Genomic DNA, 27,194 nt, shown 5'->3' on the forward strand with positions numbered 1-27,194 from the left:
ACTTGAAAGCCCAGCGCCTGAAAGTTCGTATACACAGAGAGGGACTACATACGTGTGTACACTTACACGCATGTCATGTCAGTACATTTTAAAAGTAATGCGTTCATTTTATATCATTTCTAAGAGGGCGGCTCAACTTCCAGGGAGTCGTTACACATTTTGAAACCACTAACGATAGCTCATGTGGATGTGTGTGACTCCGGCCACATGGTATGGAACACACCCTGAGAAACTACGGAAGGCTTTGGCTTCCCCAGGCAGGCCCCCTCCTCTGAGACACAGAGGTCAGCTGCTGACCCTCACCCCCACACTGGCTGTCAGAGTGAGGAAAGGGGCGCATGTGCTCTTGGTGAAGGCTCCCCACTCTCCACCAGTCTTCAGCTGCTCTAACTGCTCTTTGGAGAATGGACTGAGATTATGGGTTCTACACTAGATTATGGAAGGGGAGTAGGTGGGAAGCTCGTCTTCGCAGGGAAAATCATTTAAAGTCATACAGCTTGAAAACGTTACACCTGTGGGCTATGGCCAATGGCTGTAAGCTACAACCGCGTACAATTCTTTGACACTCCAGCGTCATGTTGTTGTACGGCGTCAACAGGAAAAGCGTGCTCCCTGACTGGCTGGCGGGCAGGGCACAGCCCTCCACATGCGCAGCAGCAGGTGCAGGCTGTCTTGACGACAACTTGGAAAGACCCTGTCCTAATTACAGATGCCTTTGGAAATTACTTCAACTCTGAGATTTTTATCCTACAAATAGGATATGGAAAATGACATTTGCAAAAACTTAGTTATCCAGTGAGGCATCATTTCTAATGAAAAGGACTAAGAATAAGTGCCCAATAACGGAGGAATAGTTTAAAGGAAATACAAGAAATATTATGAAGCCATGAAAGAAAGATATTTTGTACTAATATAGAATAATTCCCAAATTCAGAAAAAGGTATACGGCTGTGTGGACAGAGAAAACATGTTCTAGATATACACATGTATAACAATAGTAGTTACAGGGCAGGAGAGAGTGACCAGACAAACAGGAGACAGGATGGGCTTACCCCCGATCCTTTTCTGGAAGTTTTACAATTCCAACCATATGAATGAATCAACAATTTAGAACTCTTAAGTAAAACAGATAAGATACCCATGAACATACTGCATGTGTGTATAGCTACATGAAACACATATGAATTTTACTTTGAAATTCATGACTGTGACTGTCAATTTAAAATAAAGTTAAAGCAATTATTTATCAGTAATATTAAATAAAGAACACAAGATTCTGAGTTCTTTTTTCAACTCTAGATTCTTCACATACACAAAAAAATACTTAACATTTTAGGATCGTGTCAGTCCTGCTGTAAGTTATGTAAGAGCTGACGGAGATGGAGCTGGGATGCGGTTGGGGTGGGGGCATTATGGGGAGGTAGAAGAAGGTAGTGTGGGTAGACATGGCTAATAGACACTATATAGATGTGGAACCTTTCAAAGAACAAGGACTATTGAAAAAGAGAAATGCTTGAACAACAGAGCCAACGTGGGTCTGAAAGCGGGTGCTGGCATTTCCGTTACTAACCTGATTGGAACCAGCATCAAAGCTATCAGGAAGGAATTCCAGATGGCGAACAGCTCGGACCTTAGTAGGCATCTGGATGATTCTGAAGAGCTGCGTGGCCTCCAAGCACCACAAATGCAGGTGGTTGGATTTGCCTCCAGCAGCCAAGATCCGGCCGTCTCTACATTTAAAAAGCAGAACCGAAACAGTGAGGGGCCACGGGCAGTGAGTTGCTCAGGAAGCAGTACCCCGCAGAGCTTCCTGTGAGCAAACTACCATCATGCTGACCACCGGCGCCTCTGGCCACATACAACTCCCAAACGCTGGGGACCTGGCTATGCTACTGAGGATCAGAAGGCTACATGTGCCCAGTGGACCATTCAGGGTGGCTCAGGCTTACTGAAGAGTCAGAACTTTTAGCTGTTGCCTTGAAGTATCCGCTTAGTTTGTTGTTGATTTGTTGAATGAGTTATTAGGGGCTGAGGAACATTTACATTTTAAATACATTTTTAAAAAGATTTATTTGTTAGCTAGGTGGTGATAGCACACGCCTTAAACCCATCACCTGGGAGGCAGAGGCAAGCAGATCTCTGTGAGTTCGAGGCCAGCCTGGTCTACAAAGCGAGTTCTAGGACAGCCCTTTAAAGCTACAAAGAGAAACTGTGTCTCAAGAAACCATTTGTATGAATGTTTTGCCTGAATGTTTGTATGTGCACCATGTATCTGCCTGGTGCCCTTGGAGGCCAGAAGAGGGCTCTGGTTCCCCTGGAACTGGAGTTATGGATGGATCTGAATCACCATGTAGGTGCTGGGAACCTGTGTTCTCTCCAGGAAGAAGGCAAACAAAGAAATGAACTTGACACCAGCTAGAGACAAACTCTGTACAGCTTCAGTAGAGACCACAGAAGCTGGGAAGAAGACTTGCTCACTGAATGACATGAAGAGATCAACCAATGCAGGAAGATCTGGAGAAATTCTCTAGTAAAGTGCAGAGGAAGGAATGCAATTCTTAGATAGGAGACTAAGAAACCATTCAAGTATGAGGAGAGCAGAGGGAAGGAAGAAGAGAGGGAGGCGTGTGGCAGGTGACATTCTGGATAACAAGGCAGGAGGGTGTATTTTACTGAGGGCAGCGGAAAGTCCAAAAGGGAATGAATAAGAAAAGTGATGTGACCCAGCATAATGGTGAGCCAACTCCACTCCTAGGAGTTTCACAGAGACACATTTAGGAAGCAAGGATAAAGACAGAGACCAACCAGTAGTATATTACAGTCTCCAAAAGAGACTAGGGTGGCTTGGATTAGGGTAAGAATTCTATGCCAGTGAACAAAAACCATGACTAATTCCATACACAGTTTGGTAGAGTTGGTGAGATTTCCTAAGGCCTAAGAAGTGGGGAAATTCGATAAACCATCTCCTAGTCATCCACTGGGCCTGGAAAGGTTTATAAAGAGTGACCAGCCATTCTTTATAACCATCATTTCTGACCACATTAAACTCACTCTTTAGAGAAATAGCTGATTGTAGGCTTGGAACAATCTGGAACACTTAGACACATCAGAGAGCCCAGGAGCTCTGGCAGTACCACAGATGACCGAGGAGGCAGTATCAAAAGAATTTAATACAAATCTGAAGAGGGTCCCGCTGGTCAGAACTGAGAGAACCGGGCATCACTAAAACTCTTAACTACCACGGCTTGAGACTTCCCAACTACAGTAAATCCATGAGTTTGAAAAGATTAATGATCGAAAAAAAGAGTTCAATGGCCATTTGGAAGATGCCAATAAACTAATGCATTACTTTGAAAACTGGTTTAAAGAAAAAGAGAGAGAGAGACACTAGGGAGGCTGAGACAGGAGGATTGCGGTATGCCATGAGTTTAAGGTTATGCCTATACTACAGAGTAAGATCCTGTCTCAAAAACAATTACAAACAAGCAAAACCCAAAATAACAACAACAACAACAACAAAAAAAAAACCCAGAGGGAAACAGGGGTGGGGACCAATTTGCCCTTCCACCATTTTCCGTAAGCTATGTCAAAGTACAAATGGCAGCAACACGAGGCCGTTTGCTTTTACAGTTTCTAATTTGTAAGTGAACAGCACCAGAAGCAGACGTGAAGGAACAATAGGAAAGGAACTGGTTAGTGAGGGGGCGTTTCAGAACTAGAGCTATTAATAAGCCGAGAGTGAAAGAGCTAGGTCATCTACTAAACCAAGGAAGGGCAACAGAAGCGCACAGCATTACTGTTCTAGTGCCTCAGCCACATGGGTTCCACCGAGTCCCCAGAGACAGTGGCCCAAGCTGCTCCCGATGAAAGCGCACACGCCGCCACGTCTTCCTCCCTTTACCTAGGTCAGGCCTCGTTTTCAGGAAATACAGGGGCAAGCAGTATGCCGGGGACACAGACAACAAAGATCACACTGAGCAGCAGCACATGGACACAGAGCAAGATCAGAGTGTGTGTGTGTGTGTGTGTGTGTGTGTGTGTGTGTGTGTGTGTGTGTGTAGATATAGGTACATGTGGAGGCTGAAAGACACTCTCTCTCTGAAACAGGCTCTCCATAGCCTAGAACTCACCACAACAGGTAGGCTGGCTGGTCAATGAACCCTACAGACCTGCTTGTCAGCAACTTCCCAGTGGTGTGATTACAAGAATACGTTATCACATCTCGCTTTAAAAAACAACAACAGCGAAAACCCATGGGTTTTAAGGATTGAATTCAAATCTCCAAGTCACTGTAAATATTTACTGATTGAGCAATTTACCCAGCCCCTCTACAAGAAAACTACAAGGAAAACACTTGAGCTGCACCAACCAAATGAGATGTGTGAAGCTTGCCGTGCCCCTAGTTGGAGCCCAGCTGTCATCAGCACCAGCTATTGGGCAAAGCACAGACATTGGCAAAGCCTACATGACAATCTCAAGGAACGCTTGTTAAGTTGTAAAAATTTGATAATAATATTACGGTATGTTGCCCAAAGGTAGAAATGCACATGGAAATATTTGCCAATGAAATGATACAGTAAGCTTTGCTCCTGAATAATACAACAGAGAAAAGGACAGAGACAGAAACAGGACCAGAATCACAGCTGGTGAGTCCTAAGCAGTTCATACGTTCCTTCATTTTCATATATACTTCAAAGTATGCAGAGCAGCCAGGCAGTAGTGGTGCACACATTTAATCCCAGCACTCGAGAGGCAGGGGTAAGCCAGTGTGGTCTATAGAGCTAGTTCTAGGACAACTAGAGCTACAGAGAAACCTGTCTTGAAAACCAAAGTTTGCATAATAAAGCAAAGCAAAAAGTCTGCAGATCACATTTAATTCTGGAGGAATTTTTCCTCAAGATTCTGAATGAAAATTTAGAATTTTTTAATAGAAGCTAAAATCTTAAAAATGCCCGTTACCTGGTCACAGCAAACACTTTGTATAGGATGCTAGAGCCTTCAGGTGGAGCTGGCAACTGGTACTTGCAAAACAGAGTATCACACTCCCAGGCAAAGATGGAGTTGTCTTTAAAACAGCTGAGGATCGTGTTACTGAATGGGAGAAAGAAAACCTAGAGACAGAGAAGAACACCTTTCACCTTGGGTCTACACAGTCCTCTGAAATTTAAAACTATACACAGTCATTTTCTCTCTCCTTATACTGGAGAAAATACATTTTAATATATCATAGCATAATACCAGTAATCATAAGCTATAATTAACAAAAATAAATGACATACCCTTTCAGCTAAAACATTGACTACAATGATGAAATACACAAAATTCTAAATAACAATTTAAAATTTGTCAGCTTATATTTAAAAATTCTGATGAAAATTAGATGCCTCTGAATCAAATGTTTTACAACCAGTAAACCTATTTATATACATACACAAATTACACATGTATTTAGGACGATACGGTCGCCTGCCTATTGTCCCACAGATGTGCCGAAGATGAAGTTTACGTTACCTAGCAGCATGTTATAAAGCTGTAGCATAATTCTCTACTCAAATGTCTGTGACGATGGCGGGGTCACAGACCTGCAGTGCCGGTTGTATTCAATGGGAAGCATGATGTCAGGACCTAACATGATAATAATAAGTGATGCTTCCAGTTCCCACATCCACACTGCCTTACTCACTCCTTCAGATCATAATCCTCCCACGTTTTTAAGTGTGCTGTTTCACGCTGGCAACAGCTTTAGATATCTCATGCTCACATGTGTCATGACTACATCAAGAGTCCTCACAGAGTGACCGACCTGCACCACCTAGACTGTGTAAGTATGGTCCCATGTTCACACAACAAAACTGTTCAACATGCATCTCTCAAAACAACCACATCGTTCAGGGATTATGATCCTATATTCAGACGAATACTATTAAAAACATTAACCACGCTAAAGAACACTGCACATTAGTGGAAGCCTAGGGCGAGGCTCTGTCACAGTCTGCTGCTAGACAAGATAATGCAACACGCCTCGAAAGCCTCAGAAGCATCCTCCTGGACCAGCCAACTAATTTATAAGTCCTCTGGGAATAACTGAAAAAGTGAAGATAAATGTAAATATTGTGTATACAAGTACAATGAAAGTATATATACAACCACATTTTATTAGAGATGGAATTTACTTACTGGGCAACTGAGGGTGGATTCCACTGATAGCAGAGCTGAAAATGGCGTCTTTTATCTATTTCCCACTGTTCTGTTACATAAGCTTTAACCAGTCTCTTTTTGAATACAAAAGTTTTGCTAGGGCTAGGGGTGTGGGTGTGGCTCAACAGCAGAGTGATTGTCTAACAGGCCGGAGGCCCCTGATTCCATCCCTAGCACCCCGAAACAAAAAGCCAAACACTGAAACTGATCACTAACAGCCTCAATATAACTCTCTGAATTTATCTGCATAAAACGCATATATGCGTGTGTGCACCACACATATACATGCATATGGAGTAAAGCACTATGAAACGTAACAGTCAAGGTCACTGTCAATAAGACACACAAAAGCCTAACTAAAGTACATCAGATGCCGACAGAGCCCGATGGGAAGGGCCAGATCCTCACTTGTGCTCAGCTCACACTGCCACAGGCCATCCCTGGACCTTCTGATACAGACTCACTATGTGAGAAGATTTATAACACAGTCTTAGAGAATCTGCAGTGAATACATTACAATCCATAATGAACACATTAAGACACTTTCAAAACCGGTGTCAAAAAGTGACTTCAGAAAATTCGTATTTTAATTAGCAGTCTTTTTTTTTTTTTTTTTTTTTTTTTGTAGAAAAGTAATAAAGTTTATTCCTACTGGGAGAAGCAAAGACTTAAAAGCTAATGAGCATCAACTGCTATTTTAGGTGAATAGCTGTGATAAGATTATTGCCAGCATGATTATTCATTACCAGATTTGTGATTTTAATTGCTAGATTTTAATGATTATAAAATTGTTCCTAATGAAACATGTCATTATTATTTAGATAATGTCATCTCCTGACAACATTAAGTGCTTAGAAAAAACTTCAAAAACTTAACGAAATGCACAGGAGGGGACAGCTGAGCTCCAGGGGCTGGACTGGCTTCCTCGTGGAATATGAAAACTCCAGCCTTCTGTGTTCGCCATCTTCTGTTGCCATGACAAAAGACTGTTGGCTAGGTAATTTGTAAGGAAACAAATGCAGTTAGCTCACAGTTCTGGAGGCTGAGAGCGCACGCTGCTCCTGCTGGGCTCTGGCGAGTCTCTGGCTGCATCCACACAGCATCACAGGGGCAGTGTCTGCAGACGGAGCCATCGTGGAGACACACAGGAAGCCAGAGGCTTTCTCTCAAATTCTGTCATCTTCCTTTCTGCCTTCCCTTCTTTCTCCCGGGGTTCCTAAGAACACTGAATCCTCTCAGGTGATGGTTCCCAACCTTCCTGATGCTGCGGTCCTTTAATACAGTTCCTCATGTTGTGGTGACCCCCAACCATAAAATTATTTTCATTGCTACTTCATAATCATAATTTTGCTACTGTTATGAATCATAATGTAAATATCTGGTATGCAGTGTATCTGATATGTGAAAGGGTCATTCAACTCCCGAAGTGGTCGTGGCCCACAGGCCAAGATCCACCACTCTAAGGGTAGACTATCTTAAAAGTTCTGCTGGGCACCCACACGACCACATCTGGACACATTTCTAGCACACATCTTTGGGAGACAAGCACACCCAATCCAGCATTTGCTGGTCAGTTTGAGGAGGTGTATGATGGCTTATCAAAAATTAAGAAATTCCGGCCTTCTCTGTGGTATAAGTCTTGCCTACCATGTGCAACACTCTGTGTTTGATCCCTAGCACCGAGAAACTAAAAGACAGACCCAAAGCCAAAGATGGCAGTACATTCCCGTAATCCCAGCATGCCAAGGCTGAGGCAGGATAGCAGTTGAGAACAGCCTAGGCTAAATAGTGAGACCTTATTTCAAAACCAAAACCCAAACCAGAACAACACAACAATTCAGGACAGTAATAGTAACAAAATGGAAGCCAGGCTAATATTTTACAAAAATATTAAGGAGTGTTCCCTGTGTAGAGACTGACGTACAAGAACCTTCGTTATGAACCATTTTCTGACAGATGTCATAAAGGGTTTTCCCATATATGCTGAACAAAAGTAATCGTGGATACAAGGATATATTTCCAGCTCCTAACTGAAGAACTGAATGAAACTCAGCATCACAAGAACCCTGAGTTACTAATCTGAAGAGGTGTAACTAGTTTGCATCTGTAATTTAAGCAGAACCTTCATTGACATTGATGATACAGACTCTCAAAGAAACTTTGGACCTTTCACTATGCCGTAAGTGTCGTAATGGCCCCTTTAATCTAAAAGCGTGTCCCACTATGTGTTTCCGTGACAGGTTCCAACTAAATCATAGTACAGTACCATGGACTGCTTTGCGGTAGTCGGGTAGTCCGAGCACAACCATTTTATAAGCTACGTGGCACTGGACGAGTTACTTAATGACCCTGAATTTCAGTTCTTCCTTTTGGAGAGCAGCATGCTGTTTAGGATTATTTAAGATGAAAAATAGCTAATAAGCCGGTCCTGGCGGAGCTTGCTTGCATAACCTCAGCACTCGGGAGCCTAGGGCAAGAAGGTCAAGAGCTGGAGGCCAGCTGGACCCCACTTCCAGCTCTAGACCAGCCTCAGCTGCACAGCCAGATTCTGTTGTAGAAAGGAAGGAAGGAGGGAAGGGAGAGTTAGCTGCATGCTAGGCATTCAGCAACTGGCATCGCTTACTACCCGTTTCTGTCTTTGGTTTAAGATGAGGTCCTCACTAAGCTGCCTGGGCTGGCTCTGAATTCAAAATTCCCCAGAGGACTGGTTCTATGGGAAAAGGCACTTGCCACCAAGCCTGATGACCTGAGTTCGATTCCCAGGACTCATGTGGTGGAAGAAAAAACTGACTCCTGAAAATTTTTCTCTGACCTCCACATGTACGTCATGAAGGCTTGTGCATGTGCATGCACATGCAATAAATACATGGATACAAAAATCTATTTTAAAAATACTGCGTTATATTTAAAAAGTCATCCTGCCTCAGCCTCTGGAGCATTTGAGATGAGGGTGGCTTTTAATTGCTGCTATACTACATACAAAATGCAGTGGAAAGAAGTTTGGGGTGGCAGTCCTTCAAAAGCACCTCAAGAGGCTGGCCGGAGGCACAGCTCCTCCCTCAGCAGGGCACTGGCCTAACACATGGCCCTAGGTTCACCCCCACCCCACCCCACCCCACCCCAGGAAAGAGCCCACAACACCAAGAACAACAAAGAACGCTGGACTCAAAGATCCACGGTCACTTTTCTGGACGTCTTAGGAGCACAGATGTTTCAGACTTAGAGTTACTACCACCTTGAGTAAGACGATACCTACCACAACAGGATGTGGTCTGGCCAGCAGCGCATCCTCAGATACATTTGTGCTCTGGGCTGTGCCAGTTCAGTTCAGGCTGCCAATTAGCTAAGGTCAGATCATCTTTTGATATAAACTGAATTGAACACCTCTAATTTTCAAAATTATTAGTAAAGAATTGTGCACTTACAACTCAAAAGAAAAATACATTACTATCTAGATTTTAAAGAATACATCTAGAGCTGGGCGGTGGTGGTGTACACCTTTAATCCCAGCACTTGGGAGGCAGAGCCAGGAGGATCTCTGTGAGTTCAAGGCCAGCTTGGTCTACAGAGAGAGATCTAAGACAGGCACAAAAACTACAGAGAAACCCTGTCTCGAAACCACCCCCCCCCAAAAAAAAAACATCTAGAGAGAAGCTCGGGGTGCAGCCCAGTTGGCAGAGAGCTTACCTACCATGCATGAAGCCCTGGATTCGAGCTCTAACACTGAATAAAGTGTACATGGTGGCATCCCTGTGATCCTTGCACACTGGAGGCAGAGGCAGGAAAATCAAGTTCAAGGCCATCATTAGCTATAGTGAGTTCAAGGCCAGCCTGGGCTAGGTTAACTTGCCCCAAACACATACATACATACATACATACATACATACATACATACATACATACATACATACATACCAGTTTTACTAAGCACAGTGTAAAGTACTGCATATATTATCACCTTAAACACTGAAGTCAAGTCTGAGGTAGGCACAGCTACTATTCTGAACTTACACTGGCTAAAATACCACGTGGAAAAGATTACCAGGAATCTACCCAAGCCTTGAGACTAAGTTCCTGCTTTTAAGAAATATCAGGGGGCTGGAGAGATGGCTCAGGGGTTAAGAGCGCTGACTCTTCTTCCAGAGGACCCGAGTTCAATTCCCAGCACCCACGTGGCAGCTCACACCTGTCTGTAACTCCATTTTCAGGGGACCCTGACACCCATGGCAAAAACACAAATGCACATAAAAATAAAATATAAAAAAAAAAAAAAAAAAAAAAAAAAAAAAAAAGAAATATCAGAGGACAGGAAATAAAAAGTGATGGAATGGTAGGACCAGTGCAGCCTGTGAAGCCTGTCCCGAGGCGACAGATCTTAAAAAAAAACTGGTATCACACACAGACAAGCAGAACGGGACACTGTTTAGATGAAAAGTGCCATTATGAATTAACATCACAGTGAAAGGATCATCAATATAAATAAAGGTCCCATTTAAATTACAAAATCAAAACCTGGAATAAAAATATCCTGTCAGTTAAAATTCGACCAGAATTAAAGTTTTATTTTGAAGACTGGGTTACGTTTAGCTTCCATTTCCAACACTGTACACCAGAAACAGAAACTATTTGGCCATCTCCAAATTTTGCATAGCCCAGGAGCAAAGACTATTTTTATTACTTATTCATTCTTTTTATTTTTTTATTTTAATGCCTGGCCTCTAACTGGCTACACAGATCAGGTTGGCCTTAACTTGAGGCAATCCTGGGGCCTCCTGAGTGCTCAGATTACAGGCCCAGGCTGCACAGCAGGCTATTTTACATGTTTAAACAGTTTCATTTTAAAGGGCTATGTAATCTTGGTTTCGTATTATATTTATCTTTGTGCGTGAGTGTTTACCACACACACATGGTGGTAAGAGGACAGTTTGCAGGAGTCAGTTCTCTGTGTCCATCCCGTGGGTCCCAGGGATCCAATCCAGGTCGTCAAGCCTAGTGATAAGTGCCCTTTCTTGCCCAGCCATCTTGCTTGCCCAACTATCTCTTTTGTAAAGAAAGAGTTTGCTGGTAACTTATAGACTACGGGGTTCTATTATTTTGCGATATATTTACATGCATGCATCACGGTACACACATACACACACTGTCTCTCTCTCTAACTGGATTCTCATACCACTAAAATCTGGAGACGTTTAGTTAAAAACACCGTTCACACTGGCATGCATGCTAAGAGCAGAAGGCTGCTGTCACTGTTCCACAGCCATCTCCAGAGGGCTCAAATCCCACTCCCCTCTCCGCCGTAGGATTACAATTCAATTTCAGTGCTAGAGCAATTAAAGAAGAAAAGACCTACTAAGACATCTGGTTCATGTCCCCAGTGAATATGCAGCCTACAACTTCCATCTCCTTTTTAATTATTAAAGGCATGCTAAAGAACTCTGGGACTTCCATGGAGACCGTGTGATCAATTTTTGGTTGACATGCACTGTTAGCTGCTCATGTTAGTAACGAAGAGAATAAAGGCAACACCACATTACAACACAGCCTAAGTAAAGCAATTAATCTCACAGGAGACACAGATACTACTAAAAATAGTATTTAGCTAATCAGAGAAAAAAAATACTAAACATGGAAAGCAAAATAAATGACTCTTTTAAAAGGTAGTATATTTACATATAGGATACTAATTAGTGATTAAAAGGAACAAAATACATAAAACAGGCCTTATATAAATTATTACCAAATAGTTCAATTTATATGAGTTTCATAATAGAAAAACCAAACCGTAGTAAAACTATCAGAAATACCCGTGAAAGGCTATGAGCATAAGCAGTGAAGGGAAAGATCCAGTGCCCAGTGCCAAGTGGCTTCCCACATACTACGCAATTGTGAACTGAGAAACGAACAGGAAGGAACGTAATAAAATAAAAAGAATTCAATGCATGTGATTGTTGGCTATATCCAAATGGACTTTCAAGTTAGTATGTGTGCATGCAATACTGCATCCGGGTTTGTGTGGAGCACGCCACCCTCCTCTACCCACCCTTCAGTTCACGGGTCGGCAGTCACTCTGGTGATTGAACGTTAGTGACAGTGACTTCACGGACCTTGACTGGCCGACTGCCTTGCTTTATTTTAGCTTTCCCTCTGGACACCTAAGAGGATGTATGTTGTGAGTTTTGGTCAGCTTACTCCTAAAATAATTTGGCTTCACTCTGCAGGGATTTTACTCTCATGTTAAATTTTTTTCCTCTAAATTTAAGGAGCAGTGGCCACTGCTACCAGCGAAAGTCACAAGACAGCTAAGACTTACTGTTTGGTTAAGGTGAGACAGTTGTGAACCCAAATGTTAGTGGGAAAAACCTGGATTAATTAAATGGACACAATGCTGTCTGCACAGCTCTGGCTGTTCCCGCTGTGTGAGCTGCCATCAGGAAGAGTCAACTCAATACACACTAATTTTACCAAGTTTTCCATGCAAACAAAAAAGACTCCTCAATAAAAAGAACACCTCCTTTGGGGGGTGGGGGGAGAAAGGATATGATGAAGATTTATCAGGCGACAGTGAAGCTCACCCACACAGGTCACAAACGTACACATCTGTCACACTCACCAAATGACGTGTAGGCATTTCATGTGTGAATATTCTATCAACAAACAATTCAACCATGATCGACTAAGTGCAGGCTTAAGTACTTAAGTACAATGATGTTTGCATTTACATTTAAATTGACTTTAAAATACACAAATAACAATCAACGACCAGAGGGAGAGATGATCAATCATATCCTAACATGTAACAAACTGCACAGTACACTAACATGTTAATGAAGGACTCTAGATGACAGGTATCCGTGTTCAATGTGAAATTCTTATAAATCTGCTGTATGTTTAAGGTTGTTGATAGCAAAATTGGAAAAGGGTTCACAACTAAAACATCTTAAAACCTGTCACTTCCGACAGTGGCAGTTTCACGGCTACAATAATTTAAAAGAAGAATTTCAGTATTCTGAGTTAATCCCGACTATCTATTCTGCCGGTGTTGTACTGTGAGATCACAGCTACTGAAGACACAAAATATCATCCAATTCCGTCCCCCTGAATCCCATGACCAAGCAAACATTGGGAGAAGCACAAAGCAGGACACCGTGGCTGACCTTCTGTATCCCCACAGACTGGCGGATGTTCAGCTTTCTCTTCCTCTGGAAAGTATCCAAGTCCCAGAGCTGAGCTGTGTCCGAGGAAGTAGTGATGGCGTATCTTCCGGATGCGTGTACAGAGATGGAACACACTGACGATTCATGTCCTCTCATCCAGCTAACCAGCTCCTTGGTGACTGTGGTAAGAGTGAGATTGTTACGTGTAAAGCATCACTCACTGATAAACAAACACTATACATAAACACTATTTGTGGCTAATCTAACTAATGGACAGGGACACAAAGGCACCTCCTTTAACAGTGCCAACGATGGGAGCCTGTGGGCAAGGTTTACCACAGGTGGGTTAGTAACACACAATCACGGATCCTCCCTAGGAGAGCACTGAGGGCTAAGAGTAGTCGCAGTGAGGACTAGAGCCTGGGTACCGTCCCATGGTAACAGCTTTATGTTGCAGTATAGCATATCTGTGTCTCCGATTTACTAATAGTTTGAGGCTATAATCTGTAGATGGGAAGAGGGGAAGTGACTAGACAGGGTAACAATCCAGACAAGAAACAGGAGCTTACACTAAGAAATTGGCAAAGGAAAAAGGATCACATTCAAAAGCTACCAATGCTGGAGAAATACCATCGACGCACTGAGCTACGGGCTCCGGTGGTTCCAGCTCAGCCATCAGCAGCTGCTGATGCTGTTACATCGTGTGATAACGCACAGAGAAGAACAGACTTAGCACGGTGGGGAAAAGGACAAACTTGATTTAAATAACTAAGTGTGCCAGGCACAGTGACATACACCTGTCACCTGGGAGCACTTGGGAGGTTGAGGCAGGGGTTGACTCTAAGTTTCAAGTCAGCTTGGACAGCATAGTGAATATGAGGCCATTTCTGACCCCACAGAGAGATCCTATTTCAAAAGAAAGAAAGAAATCAAGCCACACAGATAATCAAAACTGAAATGAATTTGGGCCAGGCGTGCTGGCTCAGCACACGTCAGGCTAAAGCTGAGAAGCTGAGTCTGAAGCCTGGGCTCCACGGCGAATTCCACATCAGCTGGGACTACACAGCAGAACTGTTTCAATACATAAATCAATAAATACTAATTAAAGGTTTGACTTTGAGGTAGTCCTGTCTCGTGTGTGTGTGTGTGTGTGTGTGTGTGTGTGTGTGTGTGTGTGCGCACGCGCACGCGCGCGCAGAGAAAACAGTCTGGTAAAGCAAATAGCATTGCCACTGAGGAACTAAATCTGAGTTTTATTTTATCCTCACACTTGTGTGAATGTTTCTAAATTGTCAATATTATATCACTTTTGTGATCCAGATTCTTCCTCCCAGAAAGAGTGGAAGTGAGGAGAGAAAGAGAGCAAGACAGAAATCTTGGAAACGTTAAGATACAAAGTAGGTCAGAACTGAAGACAGAGCAACGAGTTCCTTGGGGAAACAGCAGTTTCCCAACCCCAGCCTAATGCCCGCGACTGCTCTCGTCCCTTCCTCTTGTTCTGCAGTGAAATGTGAGAAGGGGGGAAACACTGTGAGCTTTTCATAAGCTACATTTAACCCACCACTTTTCAGTACCGTCCCTCTCAGCCTAGGCTGGAAAACTTCCCCTTTTTTATGAAGTGCAACTTTCTTTCTGCTATTGAGTAGAAAATTAAAAGCTGGCCAAGGACGCTGTAGTTCTTGGTCTAGAGGTGGAGCTGGTGAGATCTGTCCCTTCCAGGACAGCATGGCCATTGGTGTCCCTGCTCAGGCTTCTTTAGGCAGCCATGTTGTTGAGGTATCATAAGAGCAGCCGCTTCCCTGTCATTTCTAGGAGACTTGGTCTCCTCTCAGACTTCCTGGTCAATCCCAAGGTTTGTTTGTTTGACTGGCTGGTTTTTAGAGACCAGGTTTCTCTGTGTAACAGCCCTGGCTGTGCTGGAACTCACACTGTAGACCAGGCTGGCCTTGAATAGATCTGCCTGCCTCTGCCACCCGAGGGCTGGGATTTTTTAAAATATGGATTATGGGAATTGAACTCAGGTCCTCATACTTACAAAACCGGCACTATAGTACCTGAGCTATCTCTCCAGCTTCAATCCCAAGTTTTGGAGGGTTTTTTTTTTTTGTTTTGTTTTGGTTTGGTTTTGGTTTTCGAGGCAGGGTTTTCTCTGTGTAGTTTTGGTGCCTGTCCTGGATCTTGCTCTGTAGAGCAGGCTGGCCTCGAACTCACAGAGATCCTCCTGGCTCTGCCTCCCAAGTTCTGGGATTAAAGGTGTGTACCACTGCTGCCCGGCTCAATCCCAAATTTTAAGTGCTACTGAGAAGCTGGACAGCAGGTTGAAGACCAAAACAATCAGGGGGCTTTATGGCCTTGGCGACTCAGGTCTTGTTATCATGGGGTAGGAGGCACAGGAGTCATCATTTATTAATGGATGCTGTGAGGAAGCAGGATTTGCCACAGACAGACAGAAAAAGGTCACTAGGAAGCTGGGAACTGGAGATAGCGTCTAAGGAACATACTGGGGTGTGGGGTTCAATGAGAGAGACTAGGCTATAAAAAGATGGAGTGAAGACAGGAGAAAATGGTGGCCTGCAAAGAAGCTAACTGTAGGCATACACAAAGACTCAATTTCTGAAAGAATTTTTGTCCCAGCAGTGCTGACTGGATTTCTAGACACTACTAAAAAGATAGTTATTTCTGCTTATTTGCATGTGGAGTGCGGCACAGACATTCCAAGCTTGAATTCTGGTTGCTTTGCTTTATATAAACCTAGGACACTGGTCAGTTATCACTGCCTCAGTTTCCCATTCTGCAAAATGGTGATGATAACAATATCCAATATTAGGATGAAAATAAATCAGAACATATAAATTCAGAAAACAGTCCTTAAAGAAGACTAAATACAATATAACTGTTCATTGTCACTATTATTAACACTAATCATATTTGTATCTTTTTAAATATTATATACCATCAATTATTTAGTAACAAAAAATACAATTAAATTTTTTTCTTTTCACTCCCGATTGGTTTGAAGAATAAGGGGTTTAATCTATAATACTCCAGAATGCCAACTTAAAAAACATATGTACTGTGGTATGAAATATATGGGACTTGGTTTGTTTGTATTCTTTGTGGGGGATAACTGGACAGTAGGGAATGTGGCCTCGAAAGATAGGTCTTGTTTTTGTCCAAACTCACAGGAAGTCATCTTGGAACTCCTGGAGTTTCCCACATGACAGGAATATCTTTATAATAATATTCAGTTGCCCCTTAGCTACAGATAAATGGCTTCTGTTAAGGACTCAGAGTTGGGTCTGGTCTTTACTGAAGGACCAGCAACATTAACAGACTGAGTATCAGGAAGGCAGGAGGACTAGAAACGGAATTCATCCACAGAGGCCTGGTGATAATGGTGTGAGAGATGTTACCGTCAGATTGCCCTCACATCTACACACAGGCAACAATTCAATTAATTATGTCTGTGTGATGGAGCCTCAATTAAAACTTTTGACACTAAAGTTCGAGTGAACTTCCGGCAGAGTCAGGGCATGGAGATGCTGGGAGGGGCTCATCACAGCAGACAACGGAAGTGTTCTTTAGAAGCCTTCCAGATCCTATCCCATGCATCTCTCCCACTGGCTGGCTCTAATGTGTAGCCTATATTAAGACAATGCTTTCTTAAGTTCTGCTGAGTTTTCTAGAAGGTTATTGAAATTGAAGGTGTTGGAAACGCCGACTCCAGAAGCAGCTAACCTGAAGCAGGAATGGTCCTTGGACCCCAGGCTCGTGGCAACCTGAAGCAAGAGCAGTCTTAAACGGACTGCTCCTGAGACTACACAGACGGTAAGGGCCCTGCAGTATGCTAGTCTATATTTCACTCTGCTTCCAAGGACAGAGGACTTCTTACCTGTATCAAAACATTTAATGGAATAGTCAGCTAATGCCACAAGGAACTCTGACTTCCTACGAAGATTAAAGGCCAGGGCTGTGCAAGCTTGCGCTGTTCGTTGAACAAGAGTAAACCTAGTAAGAAATAAATAGCTGCATTAGTATCAGAAATTTGACCAGTGATGACAAACTTTACAATGGTGTAGTCCTGAGAGGAGAAAACGAGGCCTAGAAGATGGTGGGCCAACAATAGACAGGAAGGTCTAAGAGACGCCCTGTGGATAAGGAAGGCATTCCTATCATGTGTAAATTCCTGTCACGTGTAAATGCCATGGTTAGTTACCTCTCAAGGACTGTACTAAGGAGATGACGGGATTCTACTTTTGCAGACAGGACGCCATTGCTACGTTTCTGTTAACTGAGCACAGTGGAATTACTTTAATGCTCGAATCATCTCCACATGGGCACTCCTTCAAGCTGGCTTCTGTGTCCTGACACATCCTTACTGCTCTCTGGATAATTTTTCTATCTATGAAATGTTAACAGGCTCATCCTGTACTACACCCATCACTATTCTGAAACTGGCCATTTCTGCAAGGATCTCTGGTTTCTTCTATTGAGGGATAGCTCTTGGAATCTAAGAACTGACCATGAGGTACACTCACTGCTCCTGACATGTTGTTCTGGCTCTGAGAAGACGATACTATACATGTGTACTGTGCTCATACTCCCACCGACGTCTGTGTTTATTTCTACCTCTGCTCAGATATTCAAACCCACAGACATGTGACAAATCCGACTCTGATCTAAAGCCGAAGGGTTCATTTTACTTTTTTCTTGTCTTTCCACTGAGTTCTCTTCCGGTAGGAAGCCAGGTTCTTATCTTCCCAGTGCTGTCTTATTTATCAAGACTGTCTGAGCTAACTCCCCATCACCGACACTTGCCCTGTGCAGACATCCTCCCACCTTCCCACCTTGTCTCATGGCATGGAGACTTAGAGATCAAGCCTACCTAACCGCTTCCGGACTAACGGAAGAGGAAGGAGGACGGTGATAATCCTTGGTGGTTCTTGGAAATCAAGTTTCTAAATTGCCTAATGAAGTGCCAGAATTTAACAATAAATTTGCAGTCATGGAAAATTTAAATAAAAGAAAAAGCAAGCAGAGCCAGCAAGACACCTCAGTGGTAAAAGTGCTTGCCATAAAGCCTAAGGACCCAATTTCAATCCCTGGGACCCACATGGTGGAAGGAGAATCAACTTGTGAATGTGATCCTTTGACCTGTACATGCAAGCTGTGAAATGATGTGCATGCACACACATACAGACACACATAAGATAAATAAAATGCAATGTAATTTCTTTTTAATGAAAGGAAAAAAAAAACAAGCAGTCGGGATGGTGGCTACCAGCAACTGGGGACAGGGACAGGGAGACAGGGACGCCAACCCAGGCTGTAAAGAGACCTGGTAAAACCAGTCCTTTATCCTTCCTTCCCTCATCTCCATCAGCACTGAAAGCAGCACTCAGCAGCACTTTGTAAATCAGCGGGAGGTAACGAACTAGTCAACAGTCAGTAACTTCCTGAATGGTAAGGGCCATACCCAAAGCATCTGCTTACCTGTTTCCATGCAAGTCAAAAGTATAGATGTTTCCCTGGTGGTCCCCAGCAATGAAGGAGTCGCCTGAGCCATCAAAAGCCACATTCAAAAACCGCAAAGCTTTCGGGTGATATTCGGAAGTGCTGTGAACAATGTTCACTATAATTCTGCCAAAACACAATGATTTAAACGTTACATTCTAAATCACATAGCGGTTTTTACATATAGGGTTTTACTGACAGTGTTTTGCCTGCTTATTCTTTCTGGTGCTCTTCCTTCTCTTCTCTAGACACCATCTTATGAAAACTTCTAAATAGTTCGGAAAGCCATTCATTATGAGAGAAGCTAGCATTCATTTATTCATTAATTATTCTAACGCTTACTGTCAGAACTGAGGAAGCCAGACACGAGGACAAACTGATAGAAAAGATTCCTACCCTGCTGTCACTTACAGATAGATACCCAGGAACAGCACATGTTATGACAAACAGGCAACAGGGTATAAGAGTCTGTTTCTGTAATATAGAATGCTCCCAGATGAGTTAAATGTATCTCCTCCTCTAACAGACCTGCACAGTACCCCAGCAGGGGTGTGCTGAGAGGACTACTTGTTCATCACTGCATTTCTGCACCTGACCTACAACACAGGACACACTCTCACCACGTCTGTGGAGTGCTTTAAGTTGCTCTTTCAAACCCCCATGAATCATACTTCTCAAACGATAAGAAATGGAGTTTACTCTTCAATATTACCCTATAGAAACATGCAGCATGAATAAAGCTACATGAAAGTTCAAGCATCTTAACCTTAGTCTTTAAATCGCTCATCCAGAAATACAAACACAAGCATGCAATTAAAATAAAAATGCAAAAGAAAAGGTGTACACATGGGAAAAACTATAAACACATATAAATACTGTTAGCTGTGTGAAGAGAACAGGAACATGGGTGACTTTCTCCCATTCCACTTTTCTACATTTGACACGTAGTTGTTAATAATCATATACTACTTTCATGGGCAAACTTTGTAAAGAATGTACAGCAATATTTGTTTAAATTTACTATTTTTTGAGGACTCTTGTGCCATGCATCTGCTGAGAAACTGTTTATAAAACTTATAGCACTGGGCCTGTGGGATGGCTCAGCAGGCAGAGATGCTTGCCACCAAGCTTGGTGGCCTGAGTTTGATCCCCTAGGCCCACATGACGAAAGGAGAGAAGTGACATCCACAGTTGTCCCCCGACCGCCACATATATGCTACACACACACACACACACACACACACACACACACACACACTATCAGAAAAAAGCTTGCAGCCCAAAATGACTCTTCAATATAGAGGTGCAGACTGATGCACGCCTATAACCCCAGGACTCAGGAGGCGGAAGCAGGAGGCCATGAACCTGACTTGGGACACACAGTGAGATCATATCTCAAGAACAAACAAAAAAGAGAAGATAACAGGCATAGTCATTCTGGTCTTAAAGAACGGTACAATCCCATTCTGTTTCAAATTATTTGTGTGTGTGTGTGTGTGTGTGTGTGTGTGTGTGTCTGCGCTTACATGCGTGAGTGTGCACATGCCTCGCATGCGGAGGTCACGGGACAACTTACAGGAATCAGTGCTCTCCTCCTACCGTATGGGCCCCGGGGATTAAGCTCAAGAGGCCCAGCTTGGCCGCAGTCTCCCTTACCTCCTGAGCCTTCTGGCCTGCACCCCTTCTTTATTTCAACAACAGCATTGAATCGTGAAAGTGTTATCTTTTGTGTATGAATCTTTTAAAAATTATTTGTTTTCTGCGCATGGGTCTTTTGGCTGACTGTATGTCTGTGCACCCAGCCCACGCCTGCTGCCGGCAGATGCCAGAAGAGGGGGCTAGATCCTCCGGGGACTGGAGTTACAGATGGCTGTGAGGTACCAAGTGGGTGCTGGGAATTGAACCTGGATCCTCTGCGAGAGCAGCCGACGCACTTAAGCCCTGAGCCATCTCTCCAACCCCTTGTATAAGAGTTTTCATATTCCCAATTAAGATCTCATTTAAAAAAAAAAAAACCTTACGGAAGTGTGCTAAATTGATACGTGGATTAAACATTTTCTCCAAGGACTGAAGATGTATGTAGCTCATTGGTACAGCACTTGCCTAATATGTACAAGGCCCTAGGCTGAATACTCAGCAGTTTTTTCCTCATGTTTACCTAAATATACAGCTTTTTAGATTGATTAGGGATAGAAAAAACCCCTCATTTTTATGTAGTTCCATGGTGTTAAACATACAAAAATTAGCGGTGGTGGGACACGCCTTTAATCCCAGCACTCAGGAGGCAGAGACGGGTAGATCTCTGAGTTTGATGCCAGCCTGGTCTACAGAGCGAGATCCAGGACAGCCAGGGCTACACAGAGAAGCCCTGTCTCGAAAAACCAAACAAACAAAAAACCAAAACAACAACAATAACAAAGAATTAAGCCAATCATGGTAGTACACATGCATCTGTACATCTGCAATCCCAGCACTTGTGGAGGCAGAGGATCACAAGATCGAGGTCACTGTCAGCTAAAATGGTGAGTTTGAGGCCAGAAGAGGCTACAGTGGACCCTATGCCCAAACAAATAAGGGCATAATAAAACAAAAATTATCCTGAAACAACATCAGCGTATCTTTGGGGCTGACGATTCAGTCAGTAAAATGCCCCCTGCAGAGGCATGGGGACCTGTGTTTGGATCCTCAGCACTCATGGAAGAGCCTGTGAGGAGGCTCACATCCATCACCCCAGCGATGGGCAACTGCGGACAGACAGCTCCCTTGAGTTCACTGGCCAGCCAGTCTAGCTAAACCGATGAGCACCAAGTTCAGTGAGGGGCTATGACTCAAAATCTAAAGTGGGGAGCAATTAAGGACAACTGATGCTGATCTCTGGCCTTCACAGGCACACCTGCACACACACACATGAACACAGACACAAATAACACATAAACACATACACACGACCAACTAAACTCAGAGCCAACAAATAACTCTTCCCTCTCAGCCTTTTTTTCTGTAACATTACAGTTTGATGACAAAAATCAAATGATGATTGTTCACAATATTAAAAATAGCCAGGCAAGGTGGACCTTTAATATTAGCACTTTGGAGGCCCAAGCCAGAAGGATCACAAGTTCCTACCCAGGCTGGGATAGAAAAGTGAGACCTTGTTGCAAAACACCAAAGCCAGGCTGTCGTGATGGCTCAGCCAGTAAAGGTGCTTGCGGCCAAGCCTAAGGACCCGAGTTCAATCCCCAGGATCCTCATTCAAGGTGGGAGGCGAGAATCTCCCCAAAGTTGTCCTCTGACTTCCACGTGTATACTATGGCATGCACAGTCAATCAACCAACCAGTCAATCAATCAATAAAAAAAATGTGATAAAACAAACAAATTCAACCAAACAACAAAAATAAGATTATGGCAGATTAGAATTTGGCTAGGTCACCAAAGGGCAGTATTCAGGTTAACAAACTGTGTTGCTAAATGTGACTATCCCTGCTTAGTGACCGGTTATCTGCTCCACGGATCCACCTGGTAAACTTGCACTTACTTCAACAAATCTTCTGGATCATCTTTGTCTCTCTCAACCCACAGCAATATTTTTTTTTTATTTAAAAAAAAAATGTAATTATTGCCGGGTGGTTTTAGAGCACACCTTTAATCCCAACACTCTGGAGGCATAGGCAGGCAGATCTCTATGAATTCAAAGCCAGGCTGGTCTACAGAGTGAGTTCCAGGACAGCAAAGGCTACATAGAGAAACCCTATCTTGAACCCCCCTCCCCAAAAGGTAATTATCAGTGTGTAGTGTATGTGTATGCCATGCAGCACATGTGGAGGATGAGGACAACTTTGTGGAGTGTGGGTACCCTAGTTAGTTTTAATTGTCAATGTGACACAAGCCTAGAGTCATCTGTGGGCAAAGCCTCGGCTGAGGAAGGGTTTAGATTAGACTGGCCTGTGGCATGACTGCAGGGGATTGACTTGATTGGGTGGCACCATTCCCTGGGCAGGTAGTCCTCAACTGCATGTTTTATAAGCTAGCTGAGCATGACCCAGCCAGCCAGCCAGCCAGCAAGCAGTGTTCCTCCGTAGTTTCTGTTTCAAGTTCCTGCCCGGACTTTATTCAATGATGTATTGTGACCTGGAAATGTAAGCCAAATAAATCCTTTCCTGTCCTAATTTAGTTGCTTTTGGTCAGAGTGTTTTATCACAGCAACAGACAGGAAACTGGAATACATCTTTATCTACCTAACCTTCTCCCTGGCCCAGCATGGGTTTAAATCAGTGGTTCTCAGCCTTCCAAATGTTGCAACCTTTTAACACAGTTCCTCAGGTTATGGTGACCCCCAACCATAAAATTATTTTCATTGCTACTTCACAACTGTAAATTTGCTACTGTTATGAATCGGAACATAAATATCTGCCGTATTTTCCAACAGTCTTAGGTGACTCCTGTGAATGGGTCGTTTGACTCACAGGTTGAGAACCACTGGTTTAAATGAACAAAAAAGAAAGCTATGTTTTTGTGGAAGCACATAATAAAGAACTTGTTCTTTTTGAATCTTACATACCTATCTAGATACTCTGCAACAGCAAGAAATAGTAGGTTAGCTATAATTCTCAGACCTTTTAGAGAAACCAGAGGTAGAGAGTGCTACTTACACAAACTCCATATTTGGAAATGAAAACACTTTAGAATCTCCACTACTGACAAACTTTTTTATTTAATAGGTTGGTAGGTCAACAGCATTGATAAAGGGTGGCCACCAAAAACCAAAGTGGCTGGCTGGTTAAGTAAGTGGCTGACCCAACACTTTTAATTGTGCTTTCAGCCTACAAAGACACTTATTTTGATTTCTGGGGAAGCAACTAAAAGATAAACAGAAGTCTTTAGAGTAACAAACCTCGAGACATGTACCCAAAGTGATGAAGTCCGTGCAAGCCCAGGGAATCAGAAACACCAAGATCACTTAGACATGCACCATGTGAACCAAAACAAATGTACTACCGGCAGCTGACGTCACACAGGAGGCCGGGTCTCAAACCCGGCAGACTCAACAGAATGGAAAGAAGCGCTAGAAGGCTCCGCCTCGTTGACAGCCCCAGCAATATACACTCCTCGGTGCAAACTGCAGAACTTAGCTCTCAACATCATAGATGTGTGCAATGACTTAAGGATGGCGAGCGGCGGCGGCTTTTGGAGAGATGGATATGCAATTGCTCTCTTTGCTCCTTCCACCTCCTGGATGGAGTCTTTTCCCGGACGGAGCTGTCATTAATAAATCAAAGCAGGCGGAGTTCTGGCACTCGGCAGAACTGCAAATTCTTTTGCATAGGTCGTAGAGCCTTCCTCTTGCCTCCCCGCTCCCTGGGACCCGGGACCAGAACCTGGGACGCATCTGCAGCCGACGACTTCCGGAGCTACTTGCTCCTCCTGAGGTCCCAACCCAGGGAATGCAGCGCATGGCCGGAGTCAGGACTCCGGGGCCGGCGCCCCACCACCACGCTGCCCGGTCTCAGCCTCCCGCAGCCCCGCCCCCTCGCCGGTCTCCGCAGCCCCGCGGCCTCACCCGTCGTGAGTGGCCGGCGACGGCTTGCGGTGCCATATCTTGCCGCTCTCCTTGTTGCCCAGGTCAGTGCTCTGCATGTCGAAACCCGACTCCCGACCACGGCTGGCCCGGTGGGTAACCGTCCCGAGAGCCTCCCGGCAGTCCCCGCGCGCCCAACCCGGGAAATTCGAGCGGCCGCCGCTGGGTCCCCGCCCCCGAGGACCGTACCAACCCCACGGCGGACGCCCTTTCTAGTTACAACCAATCAGAACGCCGATCCGTCCACGGCCGCCCAGGTGGTCCCTCCACTCAGGACCATGGAATCGGCCAACGACTTCTTCCCCCTGGACTCCACCCCTTTTCTGAGGCTTCTTCCAATCCTGCCACCCAAAGGCTTCTGGGAGTCGTAGTTTTCTGAAGACGAAGCTTTGGCACCAGCTCTGACGGCTTCTGGGCTCAAATAGACATTGAGAGTGTTTTTCTCCTCAGAGCCCGCTGCCTCCTGCATTCCCTTCTAAGTTGCATTGGAGAATAAGAGATTTATAGAAACAACTAATAGAGAAGCAAAAAGACAAATGCGTTGAGAGTTCCTTTCCTAGAACTTCTAGGCTCCGCAGAACCTCCTAGAGAAACACTCCGTTCTTTTTGCCAGTCATCATGGTTTAATTGCATAAATTTACAAGAGACTCCCACATTATGGCTTCCAGTCCACCAGTCGCAATCTAGAAAAGCAAAAACGTCAAGAACCAGCTGCATTGGCATCGGAAATCTTTTTTTTTCTTCAAAACTCACTTAGTGTTATCTAGTGCTTACTACTATGTGTGGCTTTCCTGTGGCTTAACATCACTTAATTCGCAGAGAAACTTAACAATTTAAATAATACTCTTAACAACGCGTCAGTGCCGTTTGAAGTTGAGAATTAATTCCAGATCAAATTTGCCACGTTTGGTGTATAAAACAACAAAAATATATTCTCTCAGCATTCAGTGAATATAGTCTGCCAACAAAGATTTTCCTCTTCGTCTGGGATACCCACCTGTTTGTTACAAATCTCTCTGTATTTTCTCATATGTGAAAATAAATGGGAAAAATCACAATAAAGTAAAAATTAAACGAGGTTTTCAAAATAGAGTAAAAACATCTTTCAGGAAAGGGGACTTGAGCTGACCTCACCGACCTTACTGAGCCTACTGTCTAGGGAAATGACCTTTGGCTCAAGGCCAGTTTTTAGCGATAGTCATCTGATGAGCATAGTGCTCCCGAGACTTAAGGTGTCTATCCAGACACCATCAGGCTTTGCTCCAGAGTTACTAGGTGTGTGTATATATTTCCTTCTTATTGCTAATAAGTCGCATAGAGCCTTCACATAGCTCCTGCTCTTCCTCATCATCAACAGAAACTTCTTACAACTGCTTTCTGCCTTGCACTAAATCAGCACTTATGACTCATTCACGCTCCTAATTTTCCTATCTCGTTTGGAACACTCATGCAAGACTGTTTGAATCTGTATCTCCTGAACTGAAGTTCCTAAGTCTCTAACAAGGTTCTCTTGAAGTCTCAGAGCTTGAATTGATTGTCATTTACTAGGACACTTATAACTGGATTTAGGTTTCACAAGAATAATCCAGAATGATATTCTTATATAAAAATCCTTAATCACGTCTTCGAAGACGTGTGTGTGTGTGTGTGTGTGTGTGTGTGTGTGTACATGCACATGTGTGTTTACCGGGCTTCATGTATACTAAGAGATTGGCATATGGACATATATGAGGGGGAGGGGTAAAGCATTCGATCTACTATAGGTAAGTACTATTATTATTATTATCCCTGTTTTCTAGACAAGGAAATTGAAGTAGGGGGAAAGCCAAAATAGAATTCTAATCCCTCTGTTCCTGATCCCCATGATTTTCAACAACAGAAAAGCAACAACAAAAGAAGTATTTAGCCAAGCATGGTGACACTACCTATAATCCTAGCACTTGGGAGGCTGAGGCAGGATGATTTCAAATGGGGGGCCATCCTGAGCCACAGAGTGATTCTTTTTTTTTTTTTTTTTTTTTTTTTTCGAGACAGTGTTTCTCTGTGTAACAGCCCTGGCTGTCTTGGAACTCACTCACTTTGTAGACCAGGCTGGCCTCAGACTCATAGAGATCCGCCTGCCTCTACCTCCGGAATGCCACCGCCGCCACCACCGCCGCCACCACTGCCACCACCTGGCTCACAGAGTGATTCTCTAGCTCAGGAAAAAAATCATGTGGATCATCAGTCAATAACAAATACACACATATGCACAGCATATGTGTAGCTTCATTTACATATTTAAAGCATATAATTGTGTAAGTTTTTACTTGAGTACCCATTGTGAAACCACTACCAAATCAAGATGATGAACGTATCTGTCATCTTAAAATTTCCCTCTATATTAACAGGGCAGTCAGTGGTGGTGCACACCTTTAATCCCAGCACACAGGAGGCAGAGGCAGGCGGATCTCTATGAATTTGAGGCCAGCCTGGTCTACAGAGCAAGTTCCAGGACAGCCAGATCTACACAGAGAAACCCTGTAAAAATTCCTCCAATATCTTCTTTGTAGTCTTTTTCTATCTACTTGATGTACAACAACTGCTGATTGTTATCTGCTCCTTACCTTAATTACTTTCTAGAAACTTACATACATGAAGTCCTATTCATCACCCTCCCCCATTTTCCTCCTCCAAACAGATTCTTTCATATACCATGAGTATGAAAGTATTATTAAGAGATCCATTTGTTTTGTTGGGATATTAGTTAGTC

General features: G+C 43.6%; 1 protein-coding gene across 3 annotated transcripts in view; it reads right to left on the minus strand.

Moving 5' to 3' along the window:
* Nucleotides 1-24,615, minus strand: part of Tbc1d31 (TBC1 domain family member 31) — a 59,479-nt gene extending 34,864 nt beyond the window's left edge. Inside the window, exons 1-6 of one of the 3 annotated variants that reach the window (XM_006990678.4) lie at nt 24,425-24,615; nt 18,846-18,992; nt 17,245-17,360; nt 13,353-13,531; nt 4,960-5,111; nt 1,571-1,730 (exon numbers count right to left, since the gene is read on the minus strand). In XM_006990678.4, coding sequence (XP_006990740.1) covers nt 1,571-1,730; nt 4,960-5,111; nt 13,353-13,531; nt 17,245-17,360; nt 18,846-18,992; nt 24,425-24,501 — 831 coding nt within the window. In that variant the 5' untranslated portion in view covers nt 24,502-24,615. The remainder of the gene's footprint in view (nt 1-1,570; nt 1,731-4,959; nt 5,112-13,352; nt 13,532-17,244; nt 17,361-18,845; nt 18,993-24,424) is intronic. The other 2 variants (XM_076555753.1, XM_076555752.1) reach the window with 2 other exon arrangements.
* Nucleotides 24,616-27,194: the final 2,579 nt, after the last annotated feature.

Source organism: Peromyscus maniculatus, chromosome 20, assembly GCF_049852395.1.
Source record: "Peromyscus maniculatus bairdii isolate BWxNUB_F1_BW_parent chromosome 20, HU_Pman_BW_mat_3.1, whole genome shotgun sequence".
In the NCBI taxonomy this organism is placed as follows: Eukaryota; Metazoa; Chordata; class Mammalia; order Rodentia; family Cricetidae; genus Peromyscus; species Peromyscus maniculatus.